This window comes from Narcine bancroftii, chromosome 3, assembly GCF_036971445.1.
Source record: "Narcine bancroftii isolate sNarBan1 chromosome 3, sNarBan1.hap1, whole genome shotgun sequence".
Lineage (NCBI taxonomy): Eukaryota > Metazoa > Chordata > Chondrichthyes > Torpediniformes > Narcinidae > Narcine > Narcine bancroftii.
This window is the reverse complement of record NC_091471.1, coordinates 50,127,965-50,149,891: the sequence shown is the minus strand read 5'-3', so window position 1 is coordinate 50,149,891 and position 21,927 is coordinate 50,127,965. Positions and strand designations below refer to the sequence as shown.

Sequence of the window (21,927 nt, the reverse complement as noted above, 5' to 3'; positions counted from 1 at the left end):
CCGTGGTGCCGGGATTGGGGTCACTGAAGTCGTGTCGCCGACAGGCCGGTAGGGTACAGCCACTGCTTCGCTCAATTCCCCAATGGTGTTGTCGACAGTCTGGCCTAAGCTGGAGGGGTGGTGCTGGTCCCTCTGTTCAAGCACATGACCTGGGGGAGAAGGAATAGCGGGAAGTTGGGTTAAAGGCACTGCTGCGCCTGATCCAGCTTGGGCTAGGTCCCTTACCGAGACTGTGTCCTCCCGCCCGTCCGGGTACTCAACGTAGTCATAATGCGGGTTCACATGGAGCAGAGTCACTCGGTCAACCAAGGGGTCGTTCTTTGAGTTCCGGACGTGGCGTCGTAAGAGGACCGGACCGGGAACCGTGAGCCACGCCAGTCTGGTCGTTCCCGATTTGGATTTCCTCGGGAAAGAGAATATCCTTTCATGGGGGGTGGCATTGGTCACGGTTCATAAGAGGGAGCGGATGGACTGTAGGGCACTAGTTAGCACGTCCTGACAGCGAGAGGTGGGGAGACCTTTGGACCGGAGGGCAAGCGTAACCGCTTTCCAGACAGTGGCATTCTCTCTTTCAACTTGCCCATTTCCGCGTGGGTTATAGCTGGTGGTCCTGTTTGAAGCAATACCACGCTCCAGGAGGTACTGCCGCAGCTCTGCGCTCATAAACGAGGACCCCCTGTCACTGTGGATGTAACTGGGGTACCCAAAGATGGCGAAGATGTTGTGCAGGGCCTCTATAACTGAGGAGGCAGTCATATCCAAGCAGGGCACAGCGAACGGGAGGCGGGAGTACCCGTCGATGGCCGTAAGGATGTAGGTATTATGGTTGGCCGACGGTAGGGGCCCCTTGAAGTCTACACTGAGACGTTCAAAGGGGCGGGTGGTTTTGATGACGTGGGTGTTCTCCGGATCAAAGAAGTGGGGCTTGCAGTCAGCGCACATCAGGCAGTCTTGGGTCATGGAGCCAATCTCCTCGACCATTTAGGGCAGGTTACGAGCTTTGACAAAGTGACCCCTGGATGACAGAGATCCTCGTGGAGTCTCTGCAGCCTGTCCAGTTGTATGTTGGTGCAAGTCCCCCTGGAGCATGCATCTGGTGGGTCGTTGAGTTTACCAGGCCGATACAGTATGTCATAATTAAAGGTGGAGAGCTCGATTCTCCACCTGGTGATTTTGTCATTCTTGATCTTACCTCGCTGGGTATTGCTAAACATGAAGGAGACCGCGCATTGGTCGGTCAGCAGCGTAAAGCGTCTGCCAGTGAGGTAGTGTCTCCAACGACGTACTGCTTCGACTATGGACTGGGCCTCCTTCTCAACAGAGGAGTGTCAGCTATCAGGACCCTGGAGGGTTCTGGAGAAGAAGGCTACTGGCCAGCCGGCCTGTTTCAAAGTGGCTGCCAGTGCAAAGTCGGACGCATCGCTCTCGACTTGGAATGAAATGGACTCGTCGATGGCGTGCAGCGTTGCAGCAGCGATGTCCAATTTGATGCGGTCGAAGGCCGCTCTGGCTTTGGTTAACAGGGGGAAGGAGGTGGTCTTAATGAGTGGCCGTGCCTTGTTGGCATAATGTGGAACCCATTGGGCATAGTAGGAGAAAAAGCCCAGGCAGCGTCTGAATGCCTTCTGGGTGTTGGTGGGGGGGAAGTCCATGAGGGGACGCATGTGGTCAGGGTCTGGCATCACCACCACGTTCTCCACCACACAACCCAGAATTGCGAGCCGAGTAGTCCGGAAGACACACTTGTCAAAATTGTAGGTCAAGTTCAGCTGAATTGTAGTCTGAAAAATTTTCTCAAGGTTGGTGTGATAGTACAGACCTATCACCAATGTGTTTTTCCAGACTCTTTTGTGTAGTCTTCCAAAGGCGCTATTTGCCTTGGCGAGTCTGTTGTCTATCTCATTGTCGATCCTTGCATCTGATGAAATGGTGCAGCCGAGATAGGTAAACTGGTTGACCGTTTTGAGTTTTGTGTGCCCGATGGAGATGTGGGGGGGCTGGTAGTCATGGTGGGGAGCTGGCTGATGGAGGACCTCAGTTTTCTTCAGGCTGACTTCCAGGCCAAACATTTTGGCAGTTTCCGCAAAGCAGGACGTCAAGCGCTGAAAAACCTCACAAAGATAAGCGTATACAGAGCCGTTGTCATACCCACACTCCTGTTCGGCTCCGAATCATGGGTCCTCTACCGGCACCACCTACGGCTCCTAGAACGCTTCCACCAGCGTTGTCTCCGCTCCATCCTCAACATCCATTGGAGCGCTCACACCCCTAACGTCGAGGTACTCGAGATGGCAGAGGTCGACAGCATCGAGTCCACGCTGCTGAAGATCCAGCTGCGCTGGATGGGTCACGTCTCCAGAATGGAGGACCATCGCCTTCCCAAGATCGTATTATATGGCGAGCTCTCCACTGGCCACCGTGACAGAGGTGCACCAAAGAAAAGGTACAAGGACTGCCTAAAGAAATCTCTTGGTGCCTGCCACATTGACCACCGCCAGTGGGCTGATAACGCCTCAAACCGTGCATCTTGGCGCCTCACAGTTTGGCGGGCAGCAGCCTCCTTTGAAGAAGACCGCAGAGCCCACCTCACTGACAAAAGGCAAAGGAGGAAAAACCCAACACCCAACCCCAACCAACCAATTTTCCCTTGCAACCGCTGCAATCGTGTCTGCCTGTCCCGCATCGGACTGGTCAGCCACAAACGAGCCTGCAGCTGACGTGGACTTTTTACCCCCTCCATAAATCTTCGTCCGCGAAGCCAAGCCAAAGAAAGAAGATCACCAATGTATATAGTTACAGTATCTAGAGTGTAATGACTGTGCTTACAGCGATTGGCTGAGAGCTTAGCCACGCCTACTGTCTGGTCCTTAAAGGGCTGTGTCCCTAGCCAGGTCGGATCATTCCGGACTGGTCGGCCACCTATGAATAGCTCCTGTATTTTGCTAATAAAAGCCTTGGTTTGGATCAACAAGTCTTTGGTTCTTTCGACGAGCTCTACAGTTGGCATCATGATCCTCCGTGTCATGGCTTCAGATGGTGACATTGTCCAGATACGGGAAAGTAGCAGTCAGCCTGTTCTGGTCCACCATCCAGTCTATTTCTCGCTAGAAGACCGCGACGCCATTTCTGACCCCAAAGGGTACCCTGAGGAATTGATACAGCTGCCCATTCGCTTCGAAGGCCATGAAAGGTCAGTCTTCTCAGCAGATCGGGAGCTGATGATAGGCCAAACATAAGTCAATGGTGGAAAATATACGGTATTGAGTGATCTGAATCACCACATTTGTGATCCGTGGAAGGGGTACGCATCCAGAAGCATGAAGTAGTTGATTGTCTGGCTGTAGTCAACCACCATCCTCGGCTTCTCCCCGTTTTTAACAATCACCATCTGGGCGCTCCATGGACTTGAGCTAGGTTCGATAATGCCCTCATCCAGCAGTCTGCGAACCTCGCTTGTGATAAATTTCCTGTGTTCATAATTATATTGCCGGCTTTTGGTGGCCACAGGCTTCCAGCCAGGGGTGAGGTTTGCGAAAAGCGTTGGCAGAGCAACTCAGAGGGTGGAGAGACTGCAGATGAGGGGAGCAGGTAGCTCGGGCTGCTGCTGGCAGGAGGCTTCCGGGGTGGAGAGGTTACAGACAGAGAGTGGAACGTGAGGCCCCCCAAAGTGCAGGGAAACGGCTTGAAACTGGCACTGAAAATCCAGTCACAGCAGTGCAGGGGCGCACAATTGGAGAAGGAATAATAGTTTGAAGTTTGTGAACTTGATGCCCTGGACTTTCAGGGTCACCACGCAGTACCCCTTTACCCCAGTCGAGTGTGATCTGGTCGCCAATGAAATTCTCTGAGCAATGGAGAGAATAGCCAGTCTGCAACGGTGGGCCAGGTCTGGGCGGATAAATCAGTTCCATTGTTTTTGTGAGGGGTTGGGGGTAGTCCTGGTCGAGGGTTACAGATGCAGAGACTTGTAGTGGGGACAGTGGAGTCCTGCATGATGACATCACACAATGTGTGCGTGATGACCCACGCAAACAGTTGGGCCTGAAGAGACAGCGTTGAGGAGTTGATGTTGCTGCCTGCAGCCTGCTGGGGGTGTCGGCCAGCCAACGGTAAGTGTTGGGGGTAACTGCTTACCATCGGCGGTGGGGCGGTCAGTGGCGGCGGGTCCCTGGTCGACAGCGTCGAGTCCCCTGTCGGCAGCGTTGGTGGGAACCGGGTTGGTAGCGTCGATCATGGTGGTGTGTCCCTGGTCGGCAGCATCGGTGGGTACCGGGTCGGTAGCGTCGGTCGCAGTTGCGGGTAACTGGTCAGCTGCCTCGGTGGTGGCAGGTCTCCAGTCGGTAGCGGCGGCGGGTCCCTGGTCGGCAGCGGCGGCCAGTCCCTGGTCGGCGGTAGCAGCGGTGGGTCTCTGGTCGGTGGCGGGTCCATGATCGCCAGCGATGACAGCCATTGAGGTCAGGGCTGGGGATTGGTCGGACGTTGTTTCATGAGGTAGGGTGAACATCATTGCGGCGAGGGTGGGTTGTATCTTCCGCACTCGGTGTCTGCCACACGGTGGAGTCCTCGCTCTCATTGGACGAGAGCTCTGAGGAAGAAGTGTTTGAAATGAAGAGTGGCGATTGGGCTTCACACGAGGCACTGTGTTTGACGGCGGCCATTTTGGAGCAACAGACTACAGCAAAGTGGCCGTTTTTAAGGCATTTTTGACACCTGGCTTTTCTCGCTTGGCACTGGGACCTGCTGTGCTTGTTCCTCCTGCAGAAATAACACTTTGGGGTTGCATCGGGCAGCATAGCGGCAAGTAGTAGGGTAGACGGAGGGCATCCTACTCACATCAGAGTATGGGATCCAGCCCCCGAGAGTACATGTACATACTTAAGACCGCAGCCTCCATCGTCTCCGCGATCCAGATCATGTCCTCTAGGTTTTCTCCCCCGTGCTCTAGCTGGCGCTGCCTCACCTCATTCCATTGAACCCCAGCCACATAGGCATCCCGAATGAGATTGTCTGTGGTCTCCGCAGCAGTTCTGTCTGTGCAGGCACAGTCCCTGCCCATTGCCCTCAGTGCCTGAATATAAGTTCTACAGGACTCACCGGGCTGTTACTTCCTTGTAGCAAGTTTGTACTGAGCATAGACTCTGTTCACTGGTTGCTCGTAGAGCCCTTTCAGCACCTTCATGGCTGCAGCGTAAGTGGTTGCGTGCTGGACACTCTGGTAGACTCTAGGGGACACCATAGTCATCAATATCAGTAGTTGATGGCTGTCCTCTATCACGGCAGGGTCAGAGAGCTGTAAGTATGTTTCTAAGCATCTCACCCAGTGCTTAAAGTCATTTGAGGCTGTAGCTGACTGTGGATCGATGTCGAGGCATTTCACCCTTCAAAACTTTTTAGTTAATAAAATTGTAGAGCGCGTCGAAAGAACCAAAGACTTGTTGATCCAAACCAAGGCTTTTATTAATAAAAGACTGGAGCATATCACAAGTAGGTTGACCAGTCCAGAATGACCTGGTCTGGTGAGGAGCAATCCTTTAAGACCTGCCAATAGGTGTGGCTACACTCTCAGCCAATCACAGTCATCCGACACTATTATCTGTACGTATACACATTGGTGAGAGAATCTGTACTATCACATCAGTAAACACAGTGAACAAGAAAATCTGCAGTCCCTGGGATCTAGTCCCGTACACGGAAGTGCTGGAGAAACATAGCAGGTCACACAGCACATACATAGGAAGTAAAAGGCTGTCAATTATGTTTTTTACATAGAGTTAACTTTTTCTTTTGTTCAAAACTTTTTTCCTCCATTCCCAAGTGCCCATTCACAATGAATGACCAAAACTCAAAACCTCCGTTCCCTTATGCGATTTTACATGAATTCTGGAAGTGCGGTAAGCAAAGAGGAGGGACTTGCAGATACGTGCTATTCATTAACCCATTGTTGCGGACTGCCTGCAGTTCAGTTTAGACTACAGGCAGTCTGCAAAATTCTCTGGGGCTGCTGCGGGAAAAATTTTGGAACAGGAATGAATCACTTATTTCCGTTCTGAACCTTTTACACAGCCTGCATTGCGGGAAATTAGTGAAAATTTCTCGTTACGCAGGGTCTGTGTAAAAGCCATGTGTTTTGGACCTGAGCTCTGCTTCAGGAGTGCCAAAAATCAGGCAGACACCAGAATTAAAAGTTGGGGGCCGGGGGGAAAGGAGAAGCAGGAGAAGCATAGTGTAACATGTAAGTAGTAATAGGTGGATACAGGTGAGAGGGTAGAAAAGAAAGAAGCTGAGTAGTGGTAGGGGGAGAAGGCAGAGAACTAAGAAAGATAACTACAGTAGGAGAAGGTAAGGGAACAGAATGGGGTGGGAAGCTGGAGGAAGGGAGACAGAGGATTGAGGGAGAAAGAGAGAGAGACTGAGGGGAGGAGTTAATAGAAATTGGAGAAGTCGATTCCATCTTGTTGAGATTGCCAAGATGGAATATGAGGTACGTTCCTCTGATTTGCAGGTGGCTTCAATTTGGCAGTACATGAGGCCATGGACAGATATGTCAGTGTGGCAATGGTGCGTGGAATTGAAGTGTTTATTATATGAAGCATATAAGTGAAAGTCACACCTTTTTGTGATGCATTTCAAGAAATATTCTACAAAATTATTGCACACTCAAAGTAAGGTGTGGCTTCACACAATACTTGATACTTGTTCATGTAAAATTTTTGCCACTCCCAATAATAAGATCAAGCAAGTCCCCTCCTCCTTTCTTCCTGTTTCCTTTTGTTTATTCCTCCACTCTACCTACCCACTACCAAACCTTTTGCCCTCTTCCTACTATCCCTATTTTCTTATTTTTCCCTACAGCTTCTCTTGGATTGTTCCCAATGTATGGCACACAAATAAAATTAATGGTGGGCCTTCATCTGCATCTTATCTCCCCTAGTGGTGCCAAATTTCATTTTGGTGATTTTGACATGTTTTTTGTCAATGTCAGTAAATATTCTTTTCCACCATGACTGACAGGACCCCAGTCATGTCCATTTCATTTCCCACACTGACATTCTCATCCTTCTCTCTCTTCCGAGAACCATAGTCCATTTAAGTTGTTACCACTCCACCTCAATTCTTTCCAGAACCATTGTCTGCCTTACTAACCTCAATATTCAATCATAGAGTTCGACAGGACAGAAGCAGATCATTTACCCTCCAATCATATGACAACCCATTTGGAATAATCTACCCACATTTATTCAATACTTCCATTATTAGTCACCTCATACAATAGCTGTCGGGCCCTTGAACTTCCTCATGCCACCCTTGTCCAAACCATAAACCTTTTGGAGACACAAAGAGATCTATCTCCTTTTATTGAAACAACACTTTTTTTCTGTGCTAGCTTCAACAGTGAATGTTTATTTATCATCATTTTTATATCTATTATCTCTTTTTCTCTACTGACACATTGGGCTAATTTGGAAAGATGTACCTGCCTGTAGCAGCAGCAAGGAAGAATTTCAGTGCATCTGTACTTATGTAGATGACAGTAACATTTAATCAATGTCATTATCATCAACACATTTTAATTTTTAAAATATTTTTAGACCTTCAGCTCAAGTACAGGGCATCTCAGCCCATGCCGCCCAATTACAGCCAATTAACCAAATGGTGGGAGGGAACTGGAACCCCCTGGGAAAACTCATGCAGACATGTGGAGAACATAGAAACTCCTGACAGAGAGTGCCGGATTCAAACCCTGCTCCCGATTGATGGTGATGTAATAGTGTTGCGCTAACCGCTATTGCAACCATGCCACCCAAATGGTCATTTACAGTAGCCAATTAATTAAAAAACCCGCATGTCTTTGGGATGTGTGAAGAAATGAAGAGCGTCTGGAGCATGTGGCCACAGTAAGAACATGTGAACTTCACGCTGACTGTACAGTCGGGATGGAGAAGCACCAGCTCTATTACATATATCACTGTGTTGACAGTCGAGCCACACAGTTAGATTTTCCTCCACCGTGATTGAGATTCGTGAGTGAATCTTGCCCTCCCAATTTCACCAGCTCCAACAAAGTTCTCCACCTTCTCCTCCCATTTCTCCCTTAATATCCAAAGGGATTGCTCCCTTCACAAGAATATGGCTGCTAAACCAGGCAGGATTGTCGTAGCATTTAAAAGGGATGTACACAGATGAAATGAACGGAAGAGAAGGTGAAAGGATATTGTGGGACAATTAAGAAATTTTATTTGGGAAAAAATTGAAAAAAGTAATTTTTAGATGGTAAGAAAACAGACAAGAGTAGAGTATTTCACTATTGGTAAACAAAACAGATTTGAACATACAGAAATCCATTAGGAAGGCATTGGTGTTTGGCCTTGGTTGTGATGCAGATCGGATTACAAGGGTACATAAGTCTTGCTGCTACTCCATAAAGCTATGGTGAAACCAACCTTGGATCATTGTGTAGAGTTTAGAGTTGAGAAATTCACTTTCAGATTGGTAACACTGATTGCATGGTACATGAAGTTCATGTTGTTCCAGTTGAGGGAATTTGAGAAGCGCAACAACTGTAGATACTGGAATCTTGAGGAAAGAGAAGCAGTGGGTCAGACAGCATCCTTAGATAGAAATGGTCAGTCAACATTCTGGGCAGTGGGAAGGAGGATTATCAAGTATATCAAGGGGGAATAAAAGATGGTGGGAGAAGAAACTGTGGAGGAGCTAATAGGTGATAGGTATTGAGCAGGAGTTGGGAGAGGGTGGACGGGCAGACAGAGGAAAAGACCACTGGGAGGAGGGAGGGTAGAGAATAAAGTTAGGACAGGAATAGGTAAAGAGGTTGAGACAGTAGAACCAGATAACTGTAGGGTTACGAGAAGTGACAAAATCAATGTTAATGGTATTGGATTTAAGGCTGTCCAGGAGGAGTGTAGTGCAATGTTCCTCAAGTTTACATTGAGCAACAGATGAGGCTGAGGACAGACATGTCTGAGTGAGAGTGGTAGAGAATTTAAAATGGTTAGCAACCAGGAGCTTGGACAAAAAGAGTGTAGGTGTGTAGGTGTCCAGCAAAGCGATCGTCCAATCTTGGGTCTCTCCAAATTTAGTAGATGCACATAAACCTACCTCACCTGAACATTTGTTTATAGCCATGGATGGAGGTGAAGGGAAAGAATTAGGGACAATGATTGCACTTTCTGTGATCACAGGGAGAAAAGCCAAAAAAGATAGAAGGGTGAGTGTGACTGATGAAGGGTTCTGGCCCAAAATGTCAACCATTCTTTTTCTCCCATTGAAGCTGCTCCACTTGTGAGTGTCCCCAGCATATTGTTTCTTGCTTCATATTCCAACATATGCAGTCTTTCATGTGTCCTTATGAGTCTAAATTGCTTTCGCCCTTTTGTGATTCTTGTGAAGCTTTCACTTGAAACATTAACTCTTTCCAAATATTGGTGCCTATCCAGCTGAATGTTTCTAGTTCCTTCTGCATTTTGCTGAAGTAGCAAGTGCACTGATATTACAAAGTGAATAGAACATAGAAGATAGAACAGGAACAGGGCCTTCGTCCTACATGTCTGTTCCAAACATGATGACCAAATCAAACTAATTATCTGCTGCTTGCCCCAGTATATATCTCCTTCAAATCCATTTGTCAATCTGAAATCCTCTTAAACAAAACTATTGTGTATGCTTCCATCACTATTTGTGGCAGGCTGTTACAGCACCTTTATTTAAGATATTTGCACTCTTAAACTACCTCCCCTCACTTTAACACATGTTCCCCGTGACATTTTTGCCATGGGGAAAGTTTCTGACAGTCACCCTGTCAGTGTCTCTCATGATTTTATAAAACTCTATCCTCAGCCTCCTACATTTCAGAGAAAACAACCCAAGTTTATCCAATCTCTCCCTGTAAACAGACCATCTAAACTAGGCAACATCCTGGTAAATCTCTTCACAAGCGTCTTATATTTCCGGGATATATTCCATCAGGCCCAGGGGATTTATCAATCTTAATGCTCCTCAAAAGGCCTAACATTATTGATCTCAATAATTGAGATCTTTATTGATCTCAAAGTGCCCTAACACCTGAGCATTCTCCACATCAATCTGTCACTGCCCATGTCCTTCTCCTTGGTAATCACCGACACAAAGTACTCATTTAATGCCTCGCCTACTTCTTTAGTCCATGAGTGATCCTATCATCTCCATAGGTACCCTTTTTTTTTGATAGAAGAGTAAAATGTCTTGAGATTTTCTTCCATTCTGCTCACCAAGCACATTTCATGGCCCCCTTTGGCATTCCTAATGTCCTGCTTGAGTTCTTCCCTGAAATCTCTATGATCCCTAACCCCACTGCCAAACCATCTCCAACCCTAACCTTTTCCCCTCACCCTAACCCTTGGAATATATGTTGTTTTTTTTTTAATTTCAGGTTTATTTAACGGGTTCTTCAGCCTGCAGAAAGTTGCTGTGGGTCGCCGTGCCATTTTTACCACTTCATTTGAAATTCTGCTTTATCCTCCTTCTAATGGTAAAATTGCACATTCCAGTTACTGTTCCAAGAAACAAACCCTGGGGTCCGATATGAATACACTATCAAGAAAGATGCAGAAGAAGAGAACACAATTGGACAGCCACAATTCTTCTGGAAGTACGGAGCTTGGACACAATGCAGTGCCCCATGCGGACAAGGTAAAGTAGGTTTCTGATGGGGACCAACAATGTTCCAAGATTCAACACCCTTTGGTTTACTTTTTTTCATTGCTATATTTCCCTTGGACACCTTGCCATAACATTACTTCTCCACCATCCATCTCAATTCTACTTCCTCCTAGAATTGTTTATTTTCACATGTACCGAGATACTGTGAAAAATTTTATTTTACATACTATCCATTAAGGCCAACCTCTACTAAGTATAGCAGGCAGTTCAAGAATAAAACATAGTGTTACATTAAAACAAAAGTGCAGGATACGGTGTTGAAGGGAAAATACAATCAAAAGGTGCAATGCATTGTCTTATAGTCTGGGAGCTCCATTTCAGAATCTGAGAACAGCAGAAAAGAAGCTGTTCTTGAATCTGGAGGTGTGTGTTTCCAAATTCATGTACCTCTGCCCAAGTGAGGGCATAGAAGAGACAATGACCAGGGTTGGATGTGTCCTATAATATATTAGCATGCCTAGGTGATTTATCCTAGGGAGGATTATCACACTGCAAAATTGTCACAGGGATACAAGTAACACTAAGTTGGGTAAATGTGCAATTTTAGCTTCCTTCATTGTGCACCTAATGATTGGAAGAATTTGACCACCAAGCATTCTGTTTCCTGAAAAATGTTGCTCCATAGGTACCCTTTAAATCTTTCCTTTTTCTCTTTTTAGAATATTTTATTGAAAGGAATTTCTGTACATGTCATTGGTAAATCATTATACAATACAATGCGTGTTTAAGTTGAAGAGAATTTTGTTCATTGCATGATGATTATATCCCCCTCCCCTTCCCTTCCTATCCCAATCTCTGCCCATTCCATATAAAAGAAGAGAAAAAATATATATATGCAAAAGGATATACATAGTAAAAGGAGGAAAAAAGTAATAAAAGTAAATAAATAGTATGGCATCTTGGATTGCCTGGAGCATGGCATTCCGACACAGTGGAATTAAACACATCTGATTTAGCCATTTCACGTTAAGGAAGAAGGTTAACAAGGACTCAAGAGGTTGGAAGAATATTTCTACATATTTATACCGAATATTTGCATATACAGGCCCCAAATTCATGAAATATATTATATTTCTTTCTCAAATTATATGTAGTTTTCTGTAAAGGGATACAACTTTGTATTTCTGAATTCCACCTTTCTATTCCTAAATGTGAATCTGATTTCCAAGTCACTGCAAAACATTTCCTCACTTCTACCAAAGCTAATTCTCACAAATTTCATTTGAAAAAAATTGATAATTTCATCTTAGGTCTTGTTCCTTCTCTATTCCCCAATAAGAATAAATCTAGGTTTAATGGGAATACAATACCTGTAACTTGTTCTAAAAATTTCTGTAAGTCTGCCTATTACAAACCATGTTAATGAGCAGCAATAGACAATGAATGAGATAGTTTAATTTTAAAACACTAATTTTATTTCTTACTCTTAAGCTGTAGTCTTAACTCTTAAACTATCCCTAACATTAAATCTATCCCCAACTATGCACAGGTTTACTAGATTGTGTGTGTGTGTGTGTGTGTGTGTGTGTGTGTGTGTGTGTGTGTGTGTGTGTGTGTGTGTGTGTGTGTGTCTGTTTGTGTGTGTGTGTGTGTCTGTTTTTTTGTGTGTGTGTGTGTGTGTGTCTGTTTGTGTGTGTGTGTGTGTGTCTGTTTTTGTGTGTGTGTGTCTGTGTGTGTGTTTGTGTGTGTGTGTGTTTGTGTGTGTGTCTGTGTCTGTTTGTGTGTGTGTGTGTGTCTGTCTGTGTGTGTGTGTCTGTTTGTGTGTGTGTGTGTGTGTGTCTGTGTGTGTGTGTGTGTCTGTGTGTGTGTGTGTCTGTTTGTGTGTGTGTGTGTCTGTGTCTGTGTGTGCGTGTGTGTCTGTTTGTGTGTGTGTGTGTGTGTGTGTGTGTGTGTGTGTGTATTATACCCAAACCATTGAAGAAATGTCCATCCACATGATCTGTGGTCATAATACTCCTCATCCTTTTATAGATGAGGCTCAAACTGGGCGGCCTCCATGAAACTTCCAAGACCTGGCACCGGTCTCTCCAAGTGCATTTGAAATTATTGGACAATGTTTCAAAGTTTAAAAATCGCTAGAAAAAAAATTGTAAACAATGCTTAATCACGTAGCAATGCAAACATATACCTCAAAATGTTGCTGAGCCAATACAAGAGACAACAATCACTTTCCAATAACAGAATTACTTCCCTGAGTGTTCACTGAACCTCCCAGAAACACAAGACACTGGATTCTCAACACCATTGTAGCCATCTTCCTACAATAAGACAGTACTGGCTGCATCCCCACTGGCATCAACTGCCAAAGCGAATGACACTCAAAATCAAGTGACCTAAGTACAGGCCCATGACAAATCATGTCCTTCAGTCTATCAAATGCCTCCTGACAAAAACAGTCCAAGCAAACTTCTCACTCCTCTTCGAAATATCAATCAAGTGAAGAGCATTGTCAACAAAGTTTCACAGAACTTCCCATCCCATCCTACTATTCATAAAAATCTCCCAATAACTTTCTTACCTTTGGGCATAGGATATTCAGAAACCATCTGAATTTCATCCTGAACATGCTCCAATCCTCCTTGGCCAACAACATAACTGAGACAAACTCACCTGCGCATGACAAAATTCAGTCCCACCTAAAGTAACATGAAAATTGGCTTTCAAAAAGCTAAAAACCAGTCGTTCCCTAAAATGGCTCTATGTGTTGTTATATCTTCTCCCGAATTTCAACTTTGCAGCCAACTTCACCCACCTCAAATGTTATCTTACTGATGTTATCTCACTGAGCCCAGAAAATCTTGCTCTCAGGTAATCAGACTTTGTTGAGAACAGAATTAACACTTCAGTACCAAATTTAAAACTTTTCTGACTAGGTTTTCTGTCATTCCAAACTTCCATTTTATCTTGAGTCACTTTTAAATTCTCCTCAGCTACCTTACACTTTTTTTTCCCAGCTATCTTTAAATTTTGAAACAAAATCCAACAATTTCAGATGCACATCCCCATCAACCCAGTGGTCTTTTAATAACGTTAAAGGTCATCTAACTTGACGTCCAAACACCAGTTCAAGAGGACTTAACGGTTCCTGTGCAGACTTGCTTACTGCAAACTTACTGCAATTGGTCACCCTCATCCCAATCCTTTTCATTATCACAGCAATAGGTCCTCATCATGCTCTTGAGTGTCGAATGAAATCTCTCCAAGTCTCCTTGAGTTTCAGGATGACATGCAGATTATGTAATTTGTTTAACTACCAATTTATAAATAATTTGTTGGAAAATTCCTTACCTATGATTTTCCCTAGGACTTCACCTAGTTCTCCCCAGAAGGGGCTCACCTTGGTACATGTCCAGGTCACATGCACAAAAGTTCCTGTATCAATAACCATATAACAGTTTATGGCATGGAAACAGGCTATCTCGGCCCTTCAAGTCCACGCCGGTTCACTCAAACAACTCTGTTATATCCTCCCACCTATTCTCTGCCCATAATCCTCAAACCCCCTCCTATCCATGTATATATCAAGCCTCCTCTTAAATGGAAGAATTGACTCTGCCTCAACTATTTCCTCTGGAAGATTATTCCATTCAGCCACCACTCTCTGAGTGAAGAAACATCCTCTAATGTTTCTCCTAAAATTTTACCCCCTTACCCTCAACTTGTATCCTCTTGTTTCAACCTCCCCTGCTCTCAGGGGGAAGAGTCTACTTGTATCTAGTCTATCTATTTCCTTCATGATTTTAAACACCTCTATCAAATCTCCTCTCCACTGTCTATGTTCCAATGAATAAAGTCCTAACCTCTTCAATCTTTCTCTGTACTCTAGGTATTTTAAGCCAGGCCACATCCTTGTAAATCTTCTCTGCACTGTCTCCACCTTATCTATATCCTTTCTATAATTTGGAGACCAGAACTGAACACAGTACTCCAAACCTGGCCTCACCAATGCCTTAAACAGTCGAAACATCACTTCCCAGCTCCTATACTCTATGCTATGATTTATGAAGGCTAACATACCAAATGCCTTCTTAACCACCCTGTCAACATGGGAATCCACCTTCACCATAACTCCAAGATCTCTTTGCTCTTGTGCATTCCCCAATGTCCTCCCCTTTACTACATATGTCCTATTTTGATTATTTTTTCCGAAATGAAGCACCTCACACTTCTCTACATAAAATTCCATCTGCCATCTTTAAGCCCAACTCTCCAGACAAACCAAATCCCTCTGTAATCCCTGAAAACCTTCCACTCCCCCTATTTTCATATCGTCTGCGTATTTACTTATCCAGTTAACCACCCCATCATCCAAATCATTAATATAAATTATGAACAACAGGGGACCTACCAACGATCCTTAATGTATGCCGCTTGTCACAGGCTTCCATCCTGACAGAGAGTTGTCCACCATGACCCTAGGCTGTCTCTCCTCCAGCTACCTCTGAACTCATCTTACTATTTCTCTATTAATCCTAGTGACTGAACCTCCTTACTAACCTTTCATGTGGAACCTTATCAAAAGCTTTGCTAAAATCCAGATAGACTACATCAACTGCCCTACCTTCATCCACCTTTCTTGTCACTTCTTCAAAAAACTCAACAAGGTTCATCAAACATGACTTACCCTTCACAAACCCATGCTGGGTGCTCCTGGTCAATCCCTTCCTATCCAGATATATATGCACATATCTCTAAGAATACCCTCCATAACTTTCCCTACCACCGAAGTCAAACTTACAGGTCTATAGTTACTTGGCCGACACCTCGTTCCTTTTTTAAACCACAGAACTACATTAGCAACTCTCCAATCCCGTGGCATCACACCCTCCTCCAGTGATCGTTGAAAAATCACTGACAGTGCCTCCGCTCTTTGCTCCCTGACTTCCCTTAACGTCCGGAGGAAAATCCCATCAGGACCAGGAGACATCCACTTTTACTGGTCCTAGCAGCTCCAAACCCCTCTCTTTACTAATCTTCCACAACTAAGCCATTTGCCTCACTAATTTCACACAGTCCAATGTCCTTTTCCTTCGTGAACACAGATGAGAATAAATCATTTAATATCTCTCCCATCTGATACAATTCCTCGCACAGTTCACCGCTCCCATTTTCCAGCAGCCCTATTCTATCCTTAACCCTCCTTTTACTATTCACATATCTATAAAAACCCTTAGGATTCACTTTTACCTCATCAGCTATTGACACGTCATACCTTCTTTTTACCTTTCTAATTTCCTTCTTCAGGTTTTTTCTGCAATCTACGTAATAATCATACATCTTATCCATTTTTTGCTTCTTAAATTTAGTATATGCCCCCCACTTATCCCGAACCAACTTCCTAATTTTCCAGAAAACCATGGTTCCTTTGAACTTTTGGCCTTGTCTTTCGATCTGATTGGCACGTAAAGATCCTGTACTCTCAATATCTCTTCTTTAAATACCCTCCAAATCTCCTCTAAATCTTTTCCAGAAAAAGAATCAGCCCATATAATTTTCTGCAAATCCCTTCTCATTTCTTCAAATCTGACCTTCCCCCACTCGAAGACCTTCAACCTTGGACCTGACCTATCCCTTTCCATATTTAAGTTGAAGCTAATGGACCCATGATCACTGGATCCAAAGTTCTTCCCAATGCAAACTTCCGTCACCTGCCCTATTCTGTTCCCTAACAAATAGATCTAACACTGCCTCCCCTCTAGTAGGCACTTCAACATACTGCAGTAAAAAGCAATCCTGAACACATTGTACAAAGTCTAAGCCATCCTGCCCTCTTACTGATTGTGTTTCCCAATCAATGTTAGGAATATTGAAATCCCCAACTATCACAACCCTATTTCTACTACACATCTCAGCTATTTCCCTGCATATTTGCTCTTCCAGTTCCCTATCCTCTTTTGGCGGCCTATAATATACCCCTATATTTGTAGCCTCACCTTTCTTATATTTTAGTTCAACCCACAGAGCCTCTCGTGATGAGTCCTCCAGTCTATCTTGCCTCAGCACCGCTGTAATATCTTCCCTGCTGCATCTAAAACATTAGTTTGATAGTTCTGGTTTAGATCTATTAATCTTTTGCAGCATCAGGTACAGCTTGTGCAAAAAATTGAATACACCAGCCTGTACCACACATTGATGACTGCAGTCATGCAGGTCCGACATAAATCGGACCAGCACCTGCCATCAATTGTTATTCCTAAGTCCAACTCACACCTCTGCCTTGATTTATGAAGACCTCATTTAGGTCCTTCTGCATGGAGCAGAAAATACATTGCCAAAGTGGATTTCCATGTGTTCCCCCTTCAAATCATGGTCTCTATGTCACTGCACTTTGGTAGGACCATGGTTGGACCTAATTTGTCCTGTAGGAAAGATCTTATCTGAAGGTAGCAGAGTCTTATTTGATAAATCATACTTTTGCCTGTTGTTCAAATCATACTTTTGCCTGTTGTTCAAATGACATTAGGTGCCCAGTGTCCAGGATCTTGTTACCTACCATCAAAGGTATTAATTGATTTGGAGTCAGGCGTGTTTCTGGGACAGCCCCACTTTTATTCCTAAATATTGGTTAATGTTGTTCCAAATACGAATAATTTGTTTCAATAAGGCAGTTTGTTTTTACAGATAACAATTCAGCATCCCATTTATAAATAAAGTCCTCTGCCACCTTCTCACCCACCAAGTGCAGGCCAATTTGTGCCCAGGATGGTACATCTCTCCCTACACCCCCCCCCCACCCCCTCTCCAGCTTCCCCTGAAGAATGAGGAGATATATCTCGACTCGGCTGCCCAATAATATTTTTTGAAGTCCGGCCTTCGCGGTTCACCCAGACTGTAATCCCAAGTCAATCTTTTATAGAGAACATGGCTACCTTCCCGTTCCATAGAAAAGCTCTCACTCGTGAAAGCAGGGTTTGAAAATAACCCCGGGGCAACACATTTTAACACAGTTGATGTCCGTGCCCATAACGTTTATGGGCAGGGACAACCACCTGTTTAGGTCTTTCTCAATTTTTCGCAGCAAGGTGGGTATAATTTAGTTTGTACAAATTATTTAGGTTATTATCTATTTTGATTCCTAGGTATTTCATCCCATTTTGCTGACACTTTTGGTAACTATTCTCCTGACATTGGGTATAATCTCACCCCCCCCCCACCCCCCGCCACTGTAAGTGGCATAATTTCACTCTTGCCCCAATTGATCATATAACCGGAGATCTCCCCATAATCTTCCAGTTTGGACAGCAAATTTACTGGGTCTGTAAAATATATTAGCAATGAGCTTATCTTGTGTTCTTCCTTTCTACTTTAAACCCTTTAATGTCTAGATTCCGCCAAATGGCCTCAGCCACAGTTCCATAGCCAGTACGAACAGAGCTGGAGATAGTGGGCACCCCTGCCTACTTCATCTTGTCAGTGGAAAAGGTGAAGAAATGTTCCCATTAGTCACAACTTTCACCTTTGGCGCATATTATAGCGCCATTATCCAATTAAAAGTCGGCCCTAACCTTATCTTTTCCAGCACTTTGAATAAAAATTCTCACTCTGCATCGAGGTCCATGGCAAAACCTCTTTCATTTCTAGTTTGTGCCAAATATATTATACTTAGTAGTCTACCAATGTTATCTGACACCTGCTTTTTTTGTACAAAGCCCACCTGACCTTTATTAATTATTTCTGGCAAATGTTTTGCCAATCTATTTGCCAGGGCTTTGGCTATTATCTTATAGTCTGTTTTTAATAATGAAATAGGTCTATAAGAGGACAGCATTAGTGGATCTTTATCTTTCTTTAAGATCATCCTAATAATAAATGGAGTTTATGGGTCTCCATTGGTTGATCTATCAGCTCCATATAAAGAGTTATCAATAGATCTTTGAATTCCTTGTAGAACTCAGGTGGAAACCCATCCTCTCCTGGAGGCTTGTTAGTCTTCAGTGATTCAATGCGTTCTCTATCTCTTCTTCCGTGAAGGGACAGTCTAGGCCTTCCTGCCCTCCCAAGTCCAAATTTGCAACTCTATCGTAGACAGGAACTCACCAATTTTATCCGACCTCCCTAACAATTCAGATTTATATAAACTTTGTAGAATTTCTGGAAAGTGTCGTTAATTTCCTTTGGTTTGTAAGAGATCCTGCTACCCCCAGTTTGTATTGCATTGATCGTTCTTGAGGTCTGCTCTGTTTTCAACTTCCAAGCAAGGACCTTGTGGGTTCTCTCCCCCAATTCATAATATTTATATTTAGACCATGATATAGCCTTTTCCATGCTGTATGTTTGAAGCATGTTGTATTTCAGTTTCTTATTTGTTAAAACCCTATGCAGATCTTCTAAGTCCGATTTTTGGAAATCCTTTTCTAAACCAGCAGTTTCTTGCTCTAATTCACCCACCTCCCTCTTGTAAAGGAAAATTTTAGTATATTAAATTATTTGACCCCTCAAATTTGATTTGAGGAGTCCCATGAGAGGAATTTGTCTGGAGTTGAAGTACAGTTTGCCTCACAAAGCATGTCAATATTCATTCTTATGAAACTACAAAACTTCAGCTTCTTTAACAGCAATACATTAAGACACCATCTATATATTGTCTCCTGCTTTTCTGGCATAACAATCTTAACTATCAGGGTGAATGCTCTGAGAGAAGTCTTACCGTGTACTCAGCTTCCATAATCCTACCCTCTATATGGCCTGAGGCCAAGAAAAATCTATTCTAGAGTGGGAGTCATGCTGCCTTAAGTAGAAAGAGTAGTCCCTCTCTCTTGGATGCTTCCACCTCCATACATCTATCAAATGTAGCTCTTTCATACCGTCAATGGTGGCACATGCCGCATTTGTTATAATTATTTTCTTTGTTGACTTATCCAAAACAGGATCCAGATAAAAATTAAAATCTCCCCCAATTAGAATGTTCTCCCAATCTCAAGAAAATGTCCTCATAAATTTAATAAGGTCCAGGATTCCAAGTATATTTGACAGTGCACCATTATAAATCTACCTGCTTTGTCTGCGATAACACCCTGCTGTCTCACCAGAACATGCCTCCCTATCAGAATTGCCACTCCCCCTTGCCTTCGAAAAAACAAGGAGGCTATTACCTGGCCCACACATCGTCTTTTTAATTTTTGATGCTCTCGTTCTGTTAAGTGGGTTTCTTTAAGGAAGGCCAGGTCTACTCCTATTCTTTTAATGTGTGCCAAGACTCTCTCTCTTGACTCACCCGTTTAAACCATGAACATTAAAACTAGCAAACATTATGCTCTTAGCCATTTCCCCGGGGGTTGTTAGAGCTGAATATCTTCTGTACCTCTACAGCCCTAAGTCCCCTCCTCATCCAACACTTTGTCTTCAGCTGTCTACTCCTGATCTCCAGAGCCATGCCAGACCTTGGGGAAATGGACAAAGACTAAAATAACTCACCAAGGGAAAATAAAAAGAGAATTTACAAATGAAAACTAAGGTAGCATAGTTAATTAGCCCCAAACAATCCCTCCCCCGTCCAAATTCTCACCCCGCATTACAACCTTTTCCCTCTTTCGACGAATAGGTCCTCTAACTCATCACTGTCCCCTTCATTATAATAGACTGCACTTTGCACCCATCTTTCCCTCCATCCATTTCCCTTAGACTCTCAGAATATTTTCTCTTATCACTTCATTTCTATTTACCATTAACTCAATATTTATACTTTTTCCATGCCAAAATACTTTATAATTCACAGTAAGTATTTACATTATCATGGGTTAATCCCCATTTTCGGATTTATTTTTCTTTTCTCCCAAAGCATAGGCAAATTTTTGGAAAATTGATGTGCCTTTCCAGGTCTGTAAAACCTTTCTTTCCCCCACCAGTAGCATTACTTTCAGGGTGGCCAGGTACCTCAGCAGACACTTGTATCCTTTCTACTTTACCAGCCTTTTGGCTGGTTTAAGCGCCTTCCTGGCTTTTAGAAGTGCTCCACTGATGTTGGGATAGAAAAAAAGCTTGTTTCCGTATATTTATATTGGATATCCCCTCCTTCTTGCGCCAGCTGGCGTTGCTCCCAATATTTTTTCCCTATCCCGCAATAGCTTCACTAGGACAGAACGTGGTTTCTGCCCGGGATCTAGTTTCGGCAGGAGGGACCTATGTGCCCTCTCTATTTCTACACTTTCTCCTAATGTCTCTTTACCCAATACTTCAGGGATCCAGCTTTGGAAAAAGCTCAGTGTTCTGCCCTTCAGTGCCCTCTTTTAGTATTATTTCTCCTTCTGTAATTTTCAAGGGCATCTAATTTTCCCCATATATGCTATCCCTCCCTCATCAATGTGTCCAGTTTATCTTCCATGTTGTGTATCTTACCTTCACTAGCCCTCATTCTTTCCTCTACCTCTAACATTCTCCTCATTAGGACTGAGAGAGCACCCTGCATCTTGTCTAGTTTTCCCCACATGTCCTGGGCTCTTTTATCCATTGCTTGGAAGAGTCTGTCCTCCATGTGGCCAAGTGCCTCCATCACATGCTGCAGGGAGGCTCCAAACACCCCCCCCCCCACTTGCTTTGCCTACTTAGTGTTTTTTTTTTTCCTGGGCCTCGTGGCCTTATAAAACCTTCTTCCATCACCTCCGTCGCTGCCTGGATCATCGCCACTACCCTCGGCCTCGTCGTTCTCGTTGCTGGTGCTTGCCGTTTCTCCAGACCTGACTGGAACTCATCGCAACGCCCAACCTGACGCCAACTATGCCTACATAGCCCACCACACTGCGTGACCCGACGCTGGATCTGCCGTTGGAGTTAAGGTTTGCTGAGCTGCCTCATCTGATGCCGGCTCCTCCCGAATTCTTTACCTCCCAGCTTGGCTCCTTTTCTGTGCAACCTGACCTCTCTGCCCCACGACTGCCGCACTCCCCATCGATGACGCAAGCATTGCACTGGACACGAGGGTGCCAGACCTGACACTCATTGCGGGGGGCAGTGGTCCTGAACCTCTCTCTCCCGAGGGATTTCCATGGGGCTTCCAGCTGCCACTTGCCAGTCTGGTGTGGCATCTGCTCCTCGGTCCCGTCTCCCTTGTATGGTAGGCTGTTCAGTTGGGGTGTTGACTCCTTTAGCGGGCCTGGATGCGGCCCTGCCATTTTCCCCACCACGAGGCACCTCGAGTTGGGTTTCCAGTTTTAATGCCATTTCCTTAGCATTCTTGTTTGCAAGTTTGCTTTTTTTTTCATCATTCTGGTCCAG

The 21,927-nt window shown here is 44.5% G+C and overlaps 1 protein-coding gene across 2 annotated transcripts in view; it reads left to right on the top strand.

Annotated features, from left to right (window-relative positions):
* Positions 1-21,927, top strand: part of adamts12 (ADAM metallopeptidase with thrombospondin type 1 motif, 12) — a 727,938-nt gene that overhangs the window by 569,390 nt on the left and 136,621 nt on the right. For both annotated transcript variants that reach the window (XM_069924031.1, XM_069924030.1), the window contains exon 16: positions 10,545-10,686. In XM_069924031.1, the coding sequence (XP_069780132.1) occupies positions 10,545-10,686 (142 nt within the window). The remainder of the gene's footprint in view (positions 1-10,544; positions 10,687-21,927) is intronic.